The following is an 18,065-nucleotide window of genomic DNA, read 5'->3' on the forward strand; positions in this document are numbered from 1 at the left end:
TAACAAACGTGCATAAATGCTATGCAAAAATGTGGAGCATAAAGAATTGCAAATGTGGTGAGTGCAATGAACTCACCTTTACAACAGCCAATTCCATTCCCCTGGAGTTAATCAAGGAGGTACTGGAGGGGATAGGTAACTTGAGAGTCCTTGGACGATTCTGTCGGCACGTCTCAGCCAGAACCTGCAATATTTATATATGCATGATTATCACAAATACTTCACATGGTGCGTCAAACAGAACCAAGCCTAGAGGCAAATACTCTGTGTGTCATAAGGCAAAAATCTTGGGTGTCAAGCATTCCTAAATGCACACATGCTGCCTTACAAGAAACTTATTTTTATTTCCAAAATATTACAACCAAACGTCCATTTGGTGCCACATACAGTGTGCTTACTGTATGCCATACCAAGAAGTAGACATGAAATCATCACATTAGCCTGCAAAATCCAAAGCAGATATCTTCAGCTTTTACGAAGAGCCAAAACCTATCACCATAGGTAATGAGGCGCCTTCACACACACACACACACACACACACACACACACACACACACACACACACACACAGAGAGAGAGAGAGAGAGAGAGAGAGAGAGAGAGAGAGAGAGAGAGAGATGGTGTGTGTGTGTGTGTGTGTGTGTGTGTGTGTGTGTGTGTGTGGTGTTTTTATGCAGTAGTTGCTGGGCTGGGGATTTCATCTCACAAGACAGTTGTGCTTCTCTACGAATACCTATTTCGTGGATGGCAATATGAAATTTGGCACACTGATGGATGTTTTGAAGCTTTTACAGCAGCCCCAGTAGGCTTGTCTGAGATTCTATTAAGTGTGTTGTTCCTCTTAATCCATCACCTCATCATGAACTCTTTCCATCATGAAAGAAACTTTGCACCTTTTGGTCAAGTTGTGCCACAATAGAAACAATTTTTTTATTTTTCTTTATTTATGACCGTTGTTAGCTCTATTTAGCTTGCACAAATAGTGATATCATTGATCTCATTTAATTTATCATTTTAAAACCATTTGCTAGGAAGCACTTTCACATCATAGTTCTGAGGTGCAGTTAGGGGCACTAAATGTTGCAAGGACTTTGCTTCAGGAACACACAATTTTCTCTAAAATCTAGTTACAGAAGGCTTAGTAATGGAATCAGTGTTTTAGGACCGTAAATGGCATGGTCATCAGTGCCTGTCTGAATGCTTTAATTCTGATATTAACTTCTTTGTGTTATGATGAAATCAGTGTATAATGAAAACCCACAAATATGTAGAAGTTATGTTAAGCCACAGGCTGAGGTGTAGTTTTAATGGGAGTTATCGAAATAACTTTTGGGTGCCCTTCCTAGTAGTCAGAGTGATCCAGATAGGTATCATTGCATTTTTCATAAAACACTAGTACCAGCCTAAATCATTTTATAAAAATGGTAATTTACATTTCACTAAAACTTCTGCTATCCATACCAAAGCTGTCCAGCTAGCACATCACATAGATCCCTCACATCTGGCCTGCTGTTTAAGAATATCTGCTCTTGAGATGTGTGTACATTTGAGAGTAAACCTTTGAGAGCTGCTATCAAAAGGCTGTCTCGGTGTAAACTCTCGAGTAGAGAAGAGATCGAAAGTGTCTCTTCCAGTTGACATGGTACCGCTACCTGTTTCTCTAGTGGACATGGTGCCGCTACAGTGCCATAGATAGCAGCTCACCAAACACAAGCAGTGTTCATATTCCGTGAGTAGCTGTCACAGTGTAGGGGGTGCAAGATGCCAAAAACATGGTTATAAAAAGAAATTTTGGAACTAATACAACTTCAAGAAGCAAATAAGGGCTTGTAGAACATAAAATATTCTGAATATAGAAGGTGTCCCAGGAGAAATGGTTAATACTCAGGGATATGACAGGAACCACCATTCAAGGCAAAAGAAGTCTTGTAAACATTAATGCATTCCTTAAGAGCTTATTCAGTAAGAGAGAGATATTTCACAGTAGCAAAGATAGAGCTCATAGCTTTTAAAGTATGCACTTTGGAGCCCACATTCACTAGACTTTTACTTCGAGTGATTGTTCCCAACACATCCCCTGGACCTTAGCAATTCCTCCTTTGTCATTCTGCACAGATAGGATGAAGAAACACATGCATTTGGAAGGATGAGACTTAACAGTTTTCATGTTTGTGAGAAGTTTAGAGGAACTTCACAATTTAAGGAGTCAGGTGCAAGAACTTTATGTTAATAGAAATTGGAAATACTTGTGCTTCACTATTTAACACAACCTGATAATACGAAATTAAATATTAATAATGGTTTGCCATCTTTTAGGAAAGGTCCATATCTCAAAAGCTGAAGAAAAGTCATTTTGACAAGGGAGGCTTTTCTAAACAATTTACTATCCAACAGTCCTGTGTCAGTACTGACAAGACACACTGCACTTAGATTTAAATTATGTCCGAATTTTATTTTTGATGTTTCGTATTTGTGAATTTGAAAAATTATTTGTTTTGTTTCCAACATGGTCTGGTGTCACATAGCATTTGTTATCACGAATCTATACCACTACTTTCAGAATATTACTGTAATGGATCTGTTATTCATCTATGACTGGGAGATTTCAGTACGAGACTGGTTCATGCCCTGGAATATCTGAGGACGTATTAAGTACTGGCGTTCTGGAAGAGAGTACAGGGGATATGACAGTTTCATGACAAGGTTAATAAGCACACACTCCAGTAAATTGAAAGTGAAGAAGGCGACGAAGAACGAGTTTTGGCGAAAGAAATACATGGCGAATGCGACAACTGGTGTGCACGTTGCCTGTGAATTATTGCACACTGCGCTCTGATAGTGTTACAAGAAAACTGAAATACGGAAAGCTATAATTCGAAGGTGACGAGGATGGAGAGTATAACCAGTTACTTAAAACTTACAAATTATAGCATTAACTTATTCGTTCTCCGACTCATGAGTACAACGAAATACGTAGAAGTATTAAGCTACCCAAAGCTGAAGAACCTGTCCAATAATGGTTGAAATCCAGTTTTAACGAAACAGTTATAACAACTTTCTGATGCCCTTCCTAATGGCGCAAGGCCATCCAGAAGAGTATTACTGCACGTCTGTATAATTTTAATCCCAGGGGACAGTGCAGATTACTGGACAAATGCTTTACAATGTTAAAACTGCCTGTCCTTATCGCTTTTTCCTTCCCCGTAAAAGCAGACGAAACTCTCATTTTCTAACAGCCTTTATTCAAACCTATTTAAAAAAGCAAAAAGATTTTTATTTGGTTTATCCCTTAACTGGTCCTCAATGTCAATGCACAACCGCAAAATGGTTTCTGCTTCTTGTTTTTAAACTATTGTATTAGCACTTTGCGCAGTATAACAGCTTTAAATATCTTATGATAAAGGTAACTTACATTTCATGAAAATTTCTGCTATCCATATCTAAGCCGTTCAGCTTCCACATCATACTGATCTTGCACTCCTTCCTCGCTGGTTAAGAATATCCGCTCTCGAAATACACTACTGCGCTGCCTGGGATCTATACGGCATACGCGCAACTAACGCAGTTGCCAAATGTAACTGCTGACGTGGCACCATACCCTCCCTTCCGCCCAACCCACTGACAGCATAATCCTGCGCGCGCTCGCGCTCTCTCTCTCTCTCTCTCTCTCTCTCTCTCTCTCTCTCCAGGGCGATTACTCGTACAGCGTTGCCATGTATACAGAGTTCTCCTCCTCGCGCGAACGCGAGTATTGATCACCTACTCCGTAGGGGTAGAACACTTTCCCAACCATACGTCGCACAGCGCTATCTGAATCACTTTAACCAGAATAAACTGTTACTGATGTCTGACAAATTCTGAAAACGGAAACATGCAGTTTCAGGAAGAAACTGATGCATTCAATGAATGATCATGTTGTCCAGTGTCCACAATTCATTCCCCGACCACAAAACAGTTAAAGTTCAGCTGGTCTGCTTAAGGTGAGAAACGGGCTGCCGACAATGTGACAGTGTTATAATGGCAAGATGGGTGAAGACGTTCTGTATGAGATTCTCATGAACAACTAGAGCGGTGAGAACTCCACCCAAAACATTTCATATTGGTAATATGATAATTATAGTGAATGTGGAGGCAGGCCTCCTGCCTCCGTCGATACCTCAAGACTTACAAACCACACTGTTTGAGAGATGGGGCTGTATACCTATAGCAACCGCACAGAGCTTGTGAACGAGACAAATTGGTCAAACAGTCTGCATGAGCTAAAGAAATTCCTGGTTCTGACGATGTGAACCTATCCCTTTGTTTCTGTCATGTGACTGTCCACGGAGGGGAATGCTTGCTGCAGCCTGTTCATATATTATTAGTATGTCCAGAAGTATGTCAATATTGTTACCACTGTTGTCAAGGGTTGACTATTGCAATTACTTATAGGTCAAAAGAATGTAGAGAAAGTTGAGCAATATTCTAGAATGGGCCGTAAGATTGATTTGTAAGCAATCCTCTTTGTCAACGACTGCATTTCCCCAGTAGTCTACTTATAAGGCAATGGCCAATACCAGATTTACCCACAATTGAACCTATGTGATCATTCCATTTCATGTCTCTATAACGTGTACGATCTGGTGGTTTCCAACGACGACTCACTGATATAGTCGTAGGATACGTCTTTTTTTTTTCACTTTGTAAAGAGAACAATCTTATATTTCTGAAGATTTAAAGCAAGCTGGTTATCTTTGCGTCACTTTTAAACCTTACCTAAATCTGATGATTATTTGTACAGTCTCCCTCAGACATCATAATAGATAACTGCAACATCCACAAAAAAGTCTGACATTACTGTTCGTATTGTATTGTATTGTATTGTATTGATCCAGGCAATCATAGTGTTGCACAGTTGTAAAGCTACTTCTGTATCGGTTGATGACTCCATCCAAGATAACATCTTTCATCCTCCCTACCAAAAAACTTCTCAGCGTAACACAAGTCTTGGTTGATACCCCATAGGATTGTACTTTTGACACTAAATGTAGATGTGGTACTGGGTGATATTTGAGCACATGGTGGCACAGCAGCCATTAAACTTCTGGACATTTTCATTGATACTAACATGGCAACAGCATGCTAAACATGTTCCAAACTTTCACAGGTTCTGTACCTCTTCAGAAAACTAGAGAGTATCATGCTGGAACAGCACCTATTAACGACATGCTATGCAATGTGCCACAGCCACATCAGCTATGGTCAGTGGCTGTGAGGCAACTCCATAGGCTGCAAGAATGTGCTTTTATTGCAAAAGAAAGCAATCAGGATGATTACCTTTAAAAAAAAAAAAAAAAACTGTCCACTATAAATCAGCATCCTGTCTGATCACCCGCATCCATTCGTATTTATTGTGAATTCCGATGGACTTGGGCAATTCCAGCAGGACAATGCAACACTCCACATGTCCAGAATTGCTACAGACTGGCTGCATGAACATTATTCTGAATTTAAACACTTCCACTGGCCACCAAACTCCCCAGACATGAACGTTATTGATAATATCTGGGATGCCTTGCAATGTACTGATCTCCACCCCTTGTACTCTTATGGATTTATGGACAGCCCTGCAGGATTCATGATGTCATTTTCCTCCAGCACTAATTCAGACATTAGTTGAGTCCATGCCACATTGTGTTGTGGCACTTCTGCATGGTTGCGGGGGCCCTACACGATATTAGGCAGGTATACCAGCTCAGTTCCACAAGTTGTGCTCTAAGAAGTGTCTAGTAGTGGTGCCTTACAGGCAAAGGTGTTTATACTTTTCCCTATTTTATACTACCTGTTGTTTCCTGGAAATATCTTGCATCTCTCTGTACAATCTCTATGAACCACTGTGAACCGCATTTCAGTGGGTACTTAACATGTTACCACATGTTATGTTTTCTTCTCAGTTCAAATGTGTTTTGACTGCAGGGAACATGTCTAATTAAATACCTCCATGCTTGCTGTAATTAATATAATTTTGTCTTCATCATCTTTATTGGAGTGATATGCAGTGGACTACAGAATATCTTTAGATTCTTCACTTAAGACTGGTTTTTGGAAACTTCGTAAATAATCTTTTGTGTGACAATTGGTATCTTCCTTCAGATGTTTGTCAGTTCACATTTTTCAGCAGTTCTATGATGCTCTTCTTTGGGTCAGATAAAACTGATCATTCACATACATTCAGTGACCTCCTTTACATCTCTTTGTTAAGGGTCCAACACATCTGAGCAATATTCTAAGATGGTGTCCACATGTGATTTGTAAGCAGACCTTGCCAATTAATCACAGTCTGTCACCTACCTTTGCTACAATTGAGGTTTTGTGATTATTCGATTCCACATACTTACAAACTGTTACGATCAGGTATTTGTACAAGTTGACCAGTTCTAATTGTGATTTACTGATATGGCAGTCCCAAGTAACTCATTTTACATTTAAAACGAGTTGTCAGTCTCTGCACCCCTTTGCAACCTTACCAAAGTCTGACTGAATATTTGTGCAGGTTTTTCCAGATAGTACTTCATTATAGATAACTGCACCATTTGGAAGCAGTGTAGTGTTGCTACTGTCTTCCATGTCATAATATACAAAATGAACAGCAAGGGCCCCGGAATGCTTTCATGATGTCACGTGAGACAAGCGCAATTTGGGTTTCGCAGAACCAATTCTGTCTCAGATGCCTCATTATGTTCGACATGCCTCGTTATGGTTCAGCTGAAAATATGTTTTAGAATTCTAGAACAGATGGACATCAGTGAGATTGGAGAGTAATTTTGTCGATCTCTTCTGTTACCCTTCTTGTAGAAAGGTGTGACGTGCTTTTTCCTATATCTAAGCACAAGTTTTTACTGAAGAGACCTACAGCACAAGAAGATTAACATACGATGTAACTCAGCTGCATTGGTTTCTGGAGCTTTTTTTAATTTTTATGGTTTTAGTTGCTCCTCAATATCACTCACAGTAATATCCACATCATTTATCTTCGTGGTGGTTAAGTAAACTCCAGATAAGTACACCTTCGCCTTTCTTAGTAAAGGGACGTTTGAAAACAGTACAGTATGTATACTTATGCTTTGCTACCTTCAACTTCAGTTCCTGCGCCACCCAGGAGTGTGAATCTTTTATAAGTGAAGAAGACAAGCAACAGCTATTGAAAAGTTTACATCGAAACTCACTCTCTCACACACACACACACACACACACACACACACACACACACACACACACACACACACAGAGAGAGAGAGAGAGAGAGAGAGAGAGAGAGAGAGAGAGAGAGAGAGCCACTTTCTCTCCCCCCACTATCAGGGGTCTCCTCTCTCTCCCAATGTCTCTATCTCTCTGCCACTCTCTTCCAGCACAATTAAGTGCAAAAACGTTAAACTTTAGTTACACGATAAATTAGCCTAATCTATAAGCCTTAAATTCAACTGAATACCTAGGTATTACAATTACGAACAACTTAAATTGGAAGGAACACACAGAAAATGATGTGGGGAAGGCTAACCAGTAACAGACCTACTAAGGAGACTGCCTACACTGTGCTTGTCGGTCCTCTTTTAGAATGCTGCTGTGTGGTGTGGAATCCTTATCAGATAGGACTGACAGAGTACATCGTAAAAGTTCAAAGAAAGGCAGCAAGTTTTGTATTATCGCAAAATATGGGAGAGAGTGTCACAGAAATGATACAGGATTTGGTCTGGAAATCATTAAAAGAAAGGTGTTTTTTTGTTGCAATGGAATCTCACGAAATTCCAATCACCAACTTTCTCCTCTGAATGCAAAAATATTTTGTTGACACCGATCTATATAGGGAGGAATGACCACCACGATAAAATAAGGGAAATCAGAGCTCTTACGGTAAGATAAAGGTGTTCATTGTTTCCCCATGTTATACCAGACTGGAATAATAGAGAATTGTGAAGGTGGTTCGATGAACCCTCTGCCAGGCACTTTAATGTGATTTGCAGAGTATCCATGTAGATGTAGACATGTTTGCATCCTGGAGTATTGGGTGAGGAAGGTGAAAGTGGGAGCTGAGGCAGCTGATTCTCTATATCCAGACAGTCTTTTGAAGAGGAACATATTCACCTTTTCTGTGCTCTGATAGAAGCATTTTTCAGCTTGTTCCTTTTTTCCCTGCTGCAGCAAGGTGTGCTGCTTATATAAAACAAATTGTGTAGGTCAATGAAATCTTGACACTATTTATGTAGCTGAACACATTTATATACTTTCACACATATGAACACACACACGAATAACAAATAAGTATGCACAATATAAGGTTAACAGAAAATTGTTTCGTTTACTTTTTTTACTGAGTAAGTTTCCCAACAACTGCAATTCATCAAAAATGCCCGGCTTATGATTTGTATCTTAAAACAATAAAAGTTTTAATATTTCACTGAATTTGCAGTCTTCCCCATAAATTCGACAGCCATTTTAAGTTCTTTTCAGTCGTGTTGCAATCCTTTCAGCTCATTTTTTTTTGTCACTGGAGTACCACTTTTGGCATATTCGTATATGCATGAAGTGTCCATTGGACAAAGTGAGCACATCATAAAGTTTTTATTGGTCAAAAAATGCTGACAAAAAAAACAGGGTTTAGTGACCTCAGCACTGCTGCGGTGACCCTAGAATCCTTTCCATTTGTCCATTATGTCAGTTAAAACTACATTTATGCCTAAGACCAGATATGTGCATATTTTATGTACATAAGTATGGTTAATTTGAACCTCTGGACCTTGGTAACAGATAACAATGTCGAAAAAAGTTTTAAAGATCCCGAGAATATCTTCTTATGATTGTATGGTACAAATTTCAATGATCTGCCATAAATAGAAGTGGCCTTTCCCATAATTGACACTTTTTGTACTAAAAAATTATGGATTTTCAGAGTTGTTTCAGGAACTGTTGATGGACAATCAGTGCTTTTATAAACTGCCTAAGGTTTACCCTAGACCATCCCTAATGTAAAAGAACCACCCAATTTGCTAAATTTCCCTGGGCTGGAGAAAGTATGTAATGTTTAAATTTTGATCTGTACTGTAGAATAGTTCTACACTTATACTCCGCAAGCCACCCAACGGTGTGTGGCAGAGTATGACCATTCTTCTGACAGGTACACAAATGGTCACTACGCCAAGGGCTATCTGAAACATTTGACCCCTTATCTCTACTCAGTACAACCCGAGATATGACCCTCTGGGGAGGGGAGATTATATATGTAGATATAAACATCACTCCCATATAGAGTAAGACTCATGTATGTGACCAGTTCAAGAAGACCAATGGGAAATTGATAGTTTGCAAATGGTTGTCAATTTTGTTGATTCTGTGTAAGTAAAAGTTAATATTAATTGAATTACACTGTTTGATATAAAAACCTAAGTCGTCCATATGGTGGCCATTCATTTTAATAGGATTTTTTGTCTCTCTGCCAGAAATTACTCTTAACTCAGGTCAACAGGCATTGCTCAAAAAAACCGACCTATTCTTTAATGGTAACTATCTCCATTAAACTTTGGGATTTGTTAACACAGACACAGTTTTTGAAATATGCTACGCTGACACATAACAAGCAGACAAGTCTGGTGGTCTTGGCGGCTAAAACTTGTTGCCAGAATGACAGATGAGACGTTAAGGAAAAATTTTCCTCACAATGTTATGGACGCACCTGCAGTGTATGATGTCGCATCACTCAATTTAAAATGAACATTTCTCACATTTATCTTTGTCCACTATTCTAGCAGAAAGAATATATTCAGTATGTTGTATGTAACATTCGAACTCCACGTCACTGTCATGCAACAGTCCTCAAAATAATAACGCCTGAAACTTCCTAGCGATTAAAACTGTATGCTGGACCAAGACTCAAACTCAGGGCCTTTGCCTTTTGTGGGCAAGTGCTCTTATCAACTGAGATATACAAGCAAGACTCACAACCCATCCTCACAGCTTTAATTCTGCTAGTACCTTGTCTCCTACCTTCCAAACTTCAAGTCTTTGCCCGGCACACAGTTTTACTCTGCCAGGAAGTTTCATATCAGTGCACACACCATTGCAGAGTGAGAATCTCATTCTGAAACCAACGCCTGATTGCACCAATAGCAGTTACAGCATATCACACTGTCAGACAGGCAGAGTGAAGAGTTTTTTCATGAACCACACAACATTCCATTGGGGTCATTCCATGAATTCTAAATCCAAATGCAACACATTCCTCGTTGAGTAATGGCTCATCTGTAAACTGTGTGCATGTTGATATGTGGATCTAACTCCTGATGGTGACCTCTCTCACAACCACAATGTTTTCAGGTGTCCTTACTGGCAGCTTCTTAAGAATGTTTCTTATTCTGAAAGCTGTAAACTGTTATAGGTCACACTACAACTTGGACCTGTTCGATTTAAAGAAGCAAGAAATATCCACCACGTTGCAACAACTGATGATGGCTGAAGTAGAGAGAACGTAAAATGCAGAAAAGTGTTTTTGAAAAATAGAAATTTATGAACACCTACAATAAATTTGTGTTATGGGGTCTTCCCTGAAGGCACACGGTGATGTACAGGGCCAGACATTTTTAGATTGGGTAGTATACCACTGTCAGCAGTCGAAGGGAAATTACATTTCATTCACTTTGGGATTGTATCAGAAGATACAAAATATGTTAAATTTTCACAACTGATTAGAGAGATGGTGAAAATGTAACCTATTTCATAACTTTTGATACTAGTTTTGCATCTGAAAGTTATTGAAGTGCATCCAATGGCCACATTATTTCATAGCATTTTACATGCAAATTGTGAAGATATTTATGTGAAGAAGCTGCCCTCTATAAATTCATTGTTCCATTGCTACTGAAATGGTGGACAATCCCCAAGTGAGTTATGTGTACATTGTTTCCCTTCCATGACAGAACGGTGGATTAGCCTATCTGAAAACCTCTGCACCTGTATGTCACCCTCTTGGTGCTTACAAAATTCTAATTTTTCAAAAACACTTTTCTGTGTTTTATATCCTTTTTACTTAGTCATCATCAGTTACTTTGCTGCCCAAAACAGCAAAACACAAATAATATTTATAGTTCAGTCAATGAAGGAAAATTAAGATACAAAACTAGTGTAGCTGAAAATTTTTATACAATGCTAGAAAGGAGTCACAGCATACTAAAAATACCCGCTGCTGAGATGTGCACTTGGGATGGGGATTTAAAAGTTACTTTTGTGCAGTTTTCTTGAATAACTCAAAAACTGCAGCTTCTAGCAAAAATGTTTCTGAATACAAAATTAAACTGCATTAAATTTCTTATGAAAATGGTCCTATTCATTTTTTCTTTAAGGCTAATAGTTTTCATATTGCAGGTGCAGGGAAAATCACAGATTATTAAAAACAGTTTGCTACTGGTATAAAATTACTGTTCGCCGGTAAATGAAGTGAGCTAAGAACAAATTGAAATGTGTGTATCACATAAAAGTGCTGCAGTGATGAAATGAGTCACTAATAATAGTAACACATGGAACACATGCAGACAGATTCTACCTTAATCTCTGCACACTGTTCTGCACTTTTAGAAGAAAAAGTAATTCTTAGTGATCCTGTATGGCAGCTGTAACATTCTTCTCACAAAGGCAACTTCTCCCATTCATAAGTATTGCCTGCTTTTCAGTTTACAGGCAGATTAAACCTCACTGTTTCCTGTCCAGTTCTCTTACTTAAGCAGACAAAATAACTTCCCTCAGCTCATGCACGTAGTGAAGTTATTTTCAGTTTATTGAATGAGTGCATATTTGCAGTTGTTAAATTAGCTCTTTGTTATAAATAATAGCTGAGGCATGTTTAATTTGTAAGTATGGTGGAAAAGGAACTGGATTGGTAAATGTGGCACCTTGCAGCTGTCTATTGACGATGCTGTACTAGAAAGCCATGTAACTGTTTTGTGGTCACGTGGTGATGAATTAATAAATGCTCAGAAAGTTACTGCACTCCTCTTACCACTAATTTTGTAACTGCTAGACTGCATGAACTTCTTCCATCCAGGTGCTGCTGGCACTTATATAGTGGACTGCACTGGGTGGAGCCACATATCACAAATCTGCAGTATATCTTCCAAGGTGGGTGTGAATATGTCTGCAGGAATGGGACTGATTATATTTATGTCTGGAACAGTAATCTGCTATAATGTATTGCTTGACTTCTGCTGAAATATTTGAAGTTCTGTAACACTTAGGTGACCACCTTGTATTCAGGAGGAGGCAATTTTAGCCTCTGTGACTCTTTAGATGTTTAGAGAGCTGCATACATCTGATGCTCCTCACATTGAGGAAAGTATTTCAGCCAGGTGATAGTGGAGACAACAAAATTGATGTTGTCGAATACATATTGACAGCATGTTACACGTGGGACAGAGTCCTCAGTCTCGTTGAAAGTTGACAGATCCAGTTGTTTAATGTTTTTATATTTAACTACTGCCAGTAAGTACTTGTTTGTTAAACTGAAAATAATTCCACCATATGATTACAAACACAGTGAAGTTATTTTGTCTGCACACATAGCAGAACTGGACAGAAAATGCTGGGGTGGTATAGTCTACCTGGAAAATGAAAAGTGAGCAGTCCTCATGATGGAAGTTGCCTTTCCCAGAAGAATGCTGCAGCTGCTGTACAGGACGATGATGAATTAGTTTCCACTATAGCAGAGTAGAACAGTGTGCAGAAATGTATGTAGCATCTGTATGTATGTGTTTATTGCATTGATATTATTAATACCTCACATCTGCATTCCATGTAGTGTTAAAGCACTTTGTGGAAAATGAACACTCCCTCTGGTAATGCCTGCAGACTAAGTCACCAGTGATTCATAGGGTGCACTGCAGAGGGTCGGTATAGGTTTGTGAAACACCCTGTGCTTGCTTCTTGTGACATAGTGGGGTAGATAAAGTCAGAAATTACTTGCTCACTCCTCAGTTTACAGTATTATGATGGAGTGAAGTGCCTGAACTCAATTCGGTGGCTCATCTTCCCTCAGACTTCTTAACTCCATTACTGCCTTTCCATCCTGTTACACCCCTTAAATGCAATTTGTCTCTCAATACGGCTCTATTGCACTTACATATTTATTCGAACTCCACTTTCTTTAACAGTTAATAGTAATTTAGCTATCTGCAATTATTCTATCCTCTGCAACATGGAAACTATTGAAAAAAAAAAGTTATTTAAGAAAAGTGCTCATGTCCAGCTGGCAGGTATTTTTAGTACATTATTCAAAACACTCCATTCTACCACCGTACAAAAATTTTGAGTGCACAATTTTTCCCCCTATTCGACCTTTTTTAGGCTTCACTGACTGGGCTATTAGTGTCCCATTTCCTAATTCTATCAGTATTACTTGATTTAATAAACCTAATTTCACCCTTGTTTTCCTTTTGTTGATATTCTTTTTAGAACCTATTTTTCAGTATACTGTCTATTTTGTTCAAATGATGTATCACGTGCTTTGGTGTCTCTGACAACTACAATATCATCAAAAACCTCGAAGTTTTTATTTCTTTTCCCTGAACTAATTCCTTTTCCTAATTTCTCCTAGATTTCCTTCAGATCTTTCTCTTTTTACAGACCAAATAATATTGGGGATATGTTACATCGCTATCACACACCCTTCTCAGTTGCAGGTTACTTTTCATGTGCTTCATATTATAACTGCGGTCTGGTTTCTGTACAAGTTTTAGATAATCTTTTGCTCCCTGTAGTTTATTCATGCTATCTTCATAATTTTAAAGAGCATATTCCAGTTAACATTGTCAAAAACTTTCTTTAAACTTACAAATGCCATAAACATAGGTTTGCCTTTGTTTAAGATATCTTCTGAGAGAAGCCCTACGCTAAGTACTGCCTTATGTAAACTTAAAGCAGTAACAGCCCTTTGTCGCAAAAATCTAGTCTATTGACCTGGTTTCGGCACTACTATGAGTGCCTTCATCAGATTTAAAACATTCAAAATGACATGTCACATATAAAATAAATAAAAAGTGATAAAGCTAAAGTCACAAAATTTTAAAAAAGAATACATGGAATGCAAGCTTATCACTTGATATTTATTGTATACTTGACATAAATGTTTTACTTCTGATGAAGGCGCTCATAGTAGTGCTGAAACCAGGTCAAAAGACCTAATTTTTGTGACCGAAGGCTGTTATTGCTTTAATTTTACTTTGTAAATGGTCGCTGACCATGCAGCCAAGTTTAGAATTGCCTTGTGTGTTCTCAAATTTATTTGAAAATCGGATTGATCTTTCCTGAGGTCGGCTTCTACCACCTTTTCCCCACTCTTCTGTACATAATTAGTGTCAGTATTTTGCAACAATGATTTATTAGACTGAAAGTTTGGTAATATTCACAACTGCCTTCTTTACTATTCAAATTATTAAATTCTTCTCGAAGACTGGGCATATGTCGCCTGTCTCTTATCTTGCATACCACGTTGAACAGTTTTGTCATGGCATGTTAATATTTAAATACATCCAATAGTACAATTTATACAAATAAAATTAATATATTCAATTTATTTATGGTTACTACCTTTCTTAAGTCAAAATGCTGTATGCTAGATGGTGGTAAAAAAAGGAGTACACAAGGAAATTTAGTATGACTGTTTTCGTAGACAGTCTGCTCCCGAAGAGGCTCTTTTCCAGAAAACTTCTGAAGGAGTAAGTGAGATTTTAAGAGTTAGGTAGATCTACCATCAGCTTCTTAATTGTTTGGAAGAACCAATCCATAAGCTAAAATATTCATGAAAATTGAAGAAGTTACTAAACCCTTATCATGTTAGTGGGGAAGAGTCTATTACAGCAGATCTTTTGAAATGGCCTCTACCAAAAACAAATATGAGCTAAAATTAATCTTTGAGAAAACCTGGAAAACAGAAAAACTTCCAGGATCATTCGCATACCCAATCAATCACATAAACAAACAGCAGTTGACATTCACCCATTCGGCTTTATTCTGTTCAACTCGTATAGCCCCGCCCCCTTTTGTCTGCAGGAAAGTTTATTTCTAGATGCGACAAGGATTCCCCTGGCACAGACATCATGTACACTATGCACGCATTCAAAAATCAACTTATGATTCATTCAGAAATCAACTTAGAACGTGTTCAAAAATTTTCAAAAACCAACAGGAATGCGTTTCAAAATCATTTGAATAATCGATAGACCAATGTGCGCTAGACACTAGGCGCTTTGCGACAATGTTTTCTTCCTTAAGAATATGAATTTGCCACATTTCAAGTGAGATGAGTTACTATCAATGGGGTAACAGTGATTGGTGAACTCTGCATAGGATAAACAATGTTTTTGAAGAAATGAAAGAAGCTCATGATGGTAACAAAAATCCCAAGAGCTGCTCCTCGGTTTCAGCCAGCTGCACACTGAGAAGTAACAGGTATATAGCTTTCAGTTCTCTTTTATACATATCACAAATTTTCCTGAAATCAGGGAACACTAACTGAAGAAACATCCAGTCAGTGTGATCAACTGATAACCTAATATCTTTCCATTTCCAGTTTTGGTTTGTACCAGCAGCAAATGTAGAAGAGAAATACAAGGCATCTCTGCACTCTGCACAGCAGGCCGTAGCAGGTGGCAATAGCCTCACATGCAATGCACAGCTACCTCATCAAGGATAAGCTCCAATATATCACACATTTTTATCAGGAATGGAAAGAGGTATAAATTTCTTTCCACCGTTAAAAACAATTTTGATATGATCGCTATGTCTTTTTTTTTTTGCAGCAATGTATCACCTAAAAGGTACCAAACAAACTGCCCAGCGACTACATCATTCACTGCACACTTTCCAAAATATGTGCAGTGATTTACTTTACTTTGGAGTATCACAATAACTATGGGCAGTAAGTAGAAGGAAACCCGTTCATGATATAGCTGTGATGTCAGACTATAAGATACGTAAAAATAATTTTTTTCCAAGCAATAGTTTCCTCAAAATTGAAAGAGAGAGACTGCATGGCAAAGAACATGCAGAAGATCCAATGCAGTAGTTTCTAATCTTTTTTACATGAAAAGAAGATTTTACTGAGAAGCTAACTAAACTACAAATACAGCTTTGCTTCACCTACACAAAACCACTTTTTTACGCGCACCCAATGACTTTAAATATCCCTCTCCACATATCATAAAAGCCATGCAGTGTTGATTGAGTGGCACTATGTGTTGCGCTGAGTGATATGGCGGAGAAGTATTGGTATAGCATGACTGTCATCCCAGTGTGAACCAGTTAAATTGCTTCCACTATGTTTCTAAGTGCCCTGCCAATGCATGTTGCTTCAGTCTCATATTTTGAGTCACATCACATATTTTATCAGCTTCGTGTTAACCACATCTTATTATTCCTGCTGCAGACAAGTGCTCCATAACTGTCATTCCGAATCACAGGAATTACCTGGTGGAGGAACTCTGTCAGCTGTCAGATATGCCTGCATGAAGTCCTAATGCAGTGACTCCATTCCAGAGAGAGAGAGAGAGAGAGAGAGAGAGAGAGAGAGAGAGAGAGAGAGAGTGCCATGCAGTGTCTTGCTTGTCACTGTCGATGCAACCTCCCACTACACCTCCCCAACCCCTGACTCACTCCCAACCTACAAGCTCCCTCGTTGTCACCATGACCAACTATACCTCACACACAGGGCCACCTGTGATCTACAAACTTTGCTACAAAAGCTATGCTGCATTCTCTAACAGCATGACTACTAACACACTGTCTGTCCAAGTGAATGTTCACCTCCAAACTGGCCAAGAGGAAGCTGGACTATCCAGCTGCTGAGCATGCCTCCCAACACAATGTGCTTAAATTTAATGATAGCTTTGTAGCCTGTGCCATCTGGTTTCTTCGCACCAACAGCAGCTTTGCTGAATGGCGCATGTAGGAACTTTCCGTACAACATACCCTTCAGCCTTTAACCCCCTGGCCTCAATCTTCTTTACTCCCTGTTCTCTGTCTGCCTATCCGGTTCCCTGCTTCCATTCCGAACTACTCATCTACACATAGCTCACACTCCATCATTGCATGTACATAGTCCGTCCCCTTCTCTATGTCCACTAGGCCTTCCAGAATTATGAGATCACCCAGAGAATGCCATGAAAACGTTCCCTAGACCATAAAACTGCCTCCTCCAGCTTGGACCCTTCTGACAATTGTTGCACAGTGTTTGTTTTCAGACATTTCAAACTGCTGGAGCACAAAACATGATTCAATGCGATACATCTCAAAAGGCCACCTGTCACCACTAAGTGGACATCCAATTACGGTATTATTGTGTGAATTTCAGCCTTGTCACTGATGGATAGCAGTTACTATGGGTGTGTGAACCAGGTGCCTCCTGCAGAGGTACATACACAGCTGCTCTTACTGAACGGTTATTGATGAGACAATGCTGGTAGCCCCCTTCATTCATCTGGGGAACTAGTTGCTCAGCAATTGCATGTATATTCACTCACCAGTACACTCCCTCCAGAACTGCCATTCACCTCAGTTATATATGGCCTGGGCCCATCTGGGGGAGAAATTTGGAGACTACAATTTTGTAAAAGATTTTGCCACAGTGAAGAACATATCTTCAACTTTTGTAGTCCTATTTTCCTCAGTTGCATGTAATATTATGGTATATTGATAATTTTTACTTTTGGACCATCTAACTAACAGACGGTTGTCTGTAGTTAGACAGTCCCAAAGTAAAAATTATAAGTATACCGAAAAAGAACAACTCTGTTTTAATGATTTGATATCCCAACTCACACATCATATCTGTGACACTAAGCTGTATAAAGAAAAATAGAACATTATCCGGAGAAGAGTCTCAAAGCAACAGTACATTCCCTGAGAAGGTTCTCAATTTCATATGAATAATAAACTTTAAGCATTTTCTCTGAGAATGGAGTTGTTCTACACTACCTCTCCTCCTCTTTGAGAAGATTCTTGATGCATGTTGTCTGCTGTGCCCAGTAAAGAACACACACCTAAACTTATAT

The 18,065-nt window shown here is 38.8% G+C and overlaps 1 protein-coding gene across 3 annotated transcripts in view; it reads right to left on the bottom strand.

Moving 5' to 3' along the window:
- Nucleotides 1–18,065, bottom strand: part of LOC126171351 (kelch-like protein 26) — a 343,678-nt gene that overhangs the window by 4,884 nt on the left and 320,729 nt on the right. For all 3 annotated transcript variants that reach the window (XM_049920794.1, XM_049920792.1, XM_049920793.1), the window contains exon 7: nucleotides 77–184. In XM_049920794.1, coding sequence (XP_049776751.1) covers nucleotides 77–184 — 108 coding nt within the window. The remainder of the gene's footprint in view (nucleotides 1–76; nucleotides 185–18,065) is intronic.

This window comes from Schistocerca cancellata, chromosome 1 (genome assembly GCF_023864275.1).
Source record: "Schistocerca cancellata isolate TAMUIC-IGC-003103 chromosome 1, iqSchCanc2.1, whole genome shotgun sequence".
NCBI classification, from domain to species: domain Eukaryota; kingdom Metazoa; phylum Arthropoda; class Insecta; order Orthoptera; family Acrididae; genus Schistocerca; species Schistocerca cancellata.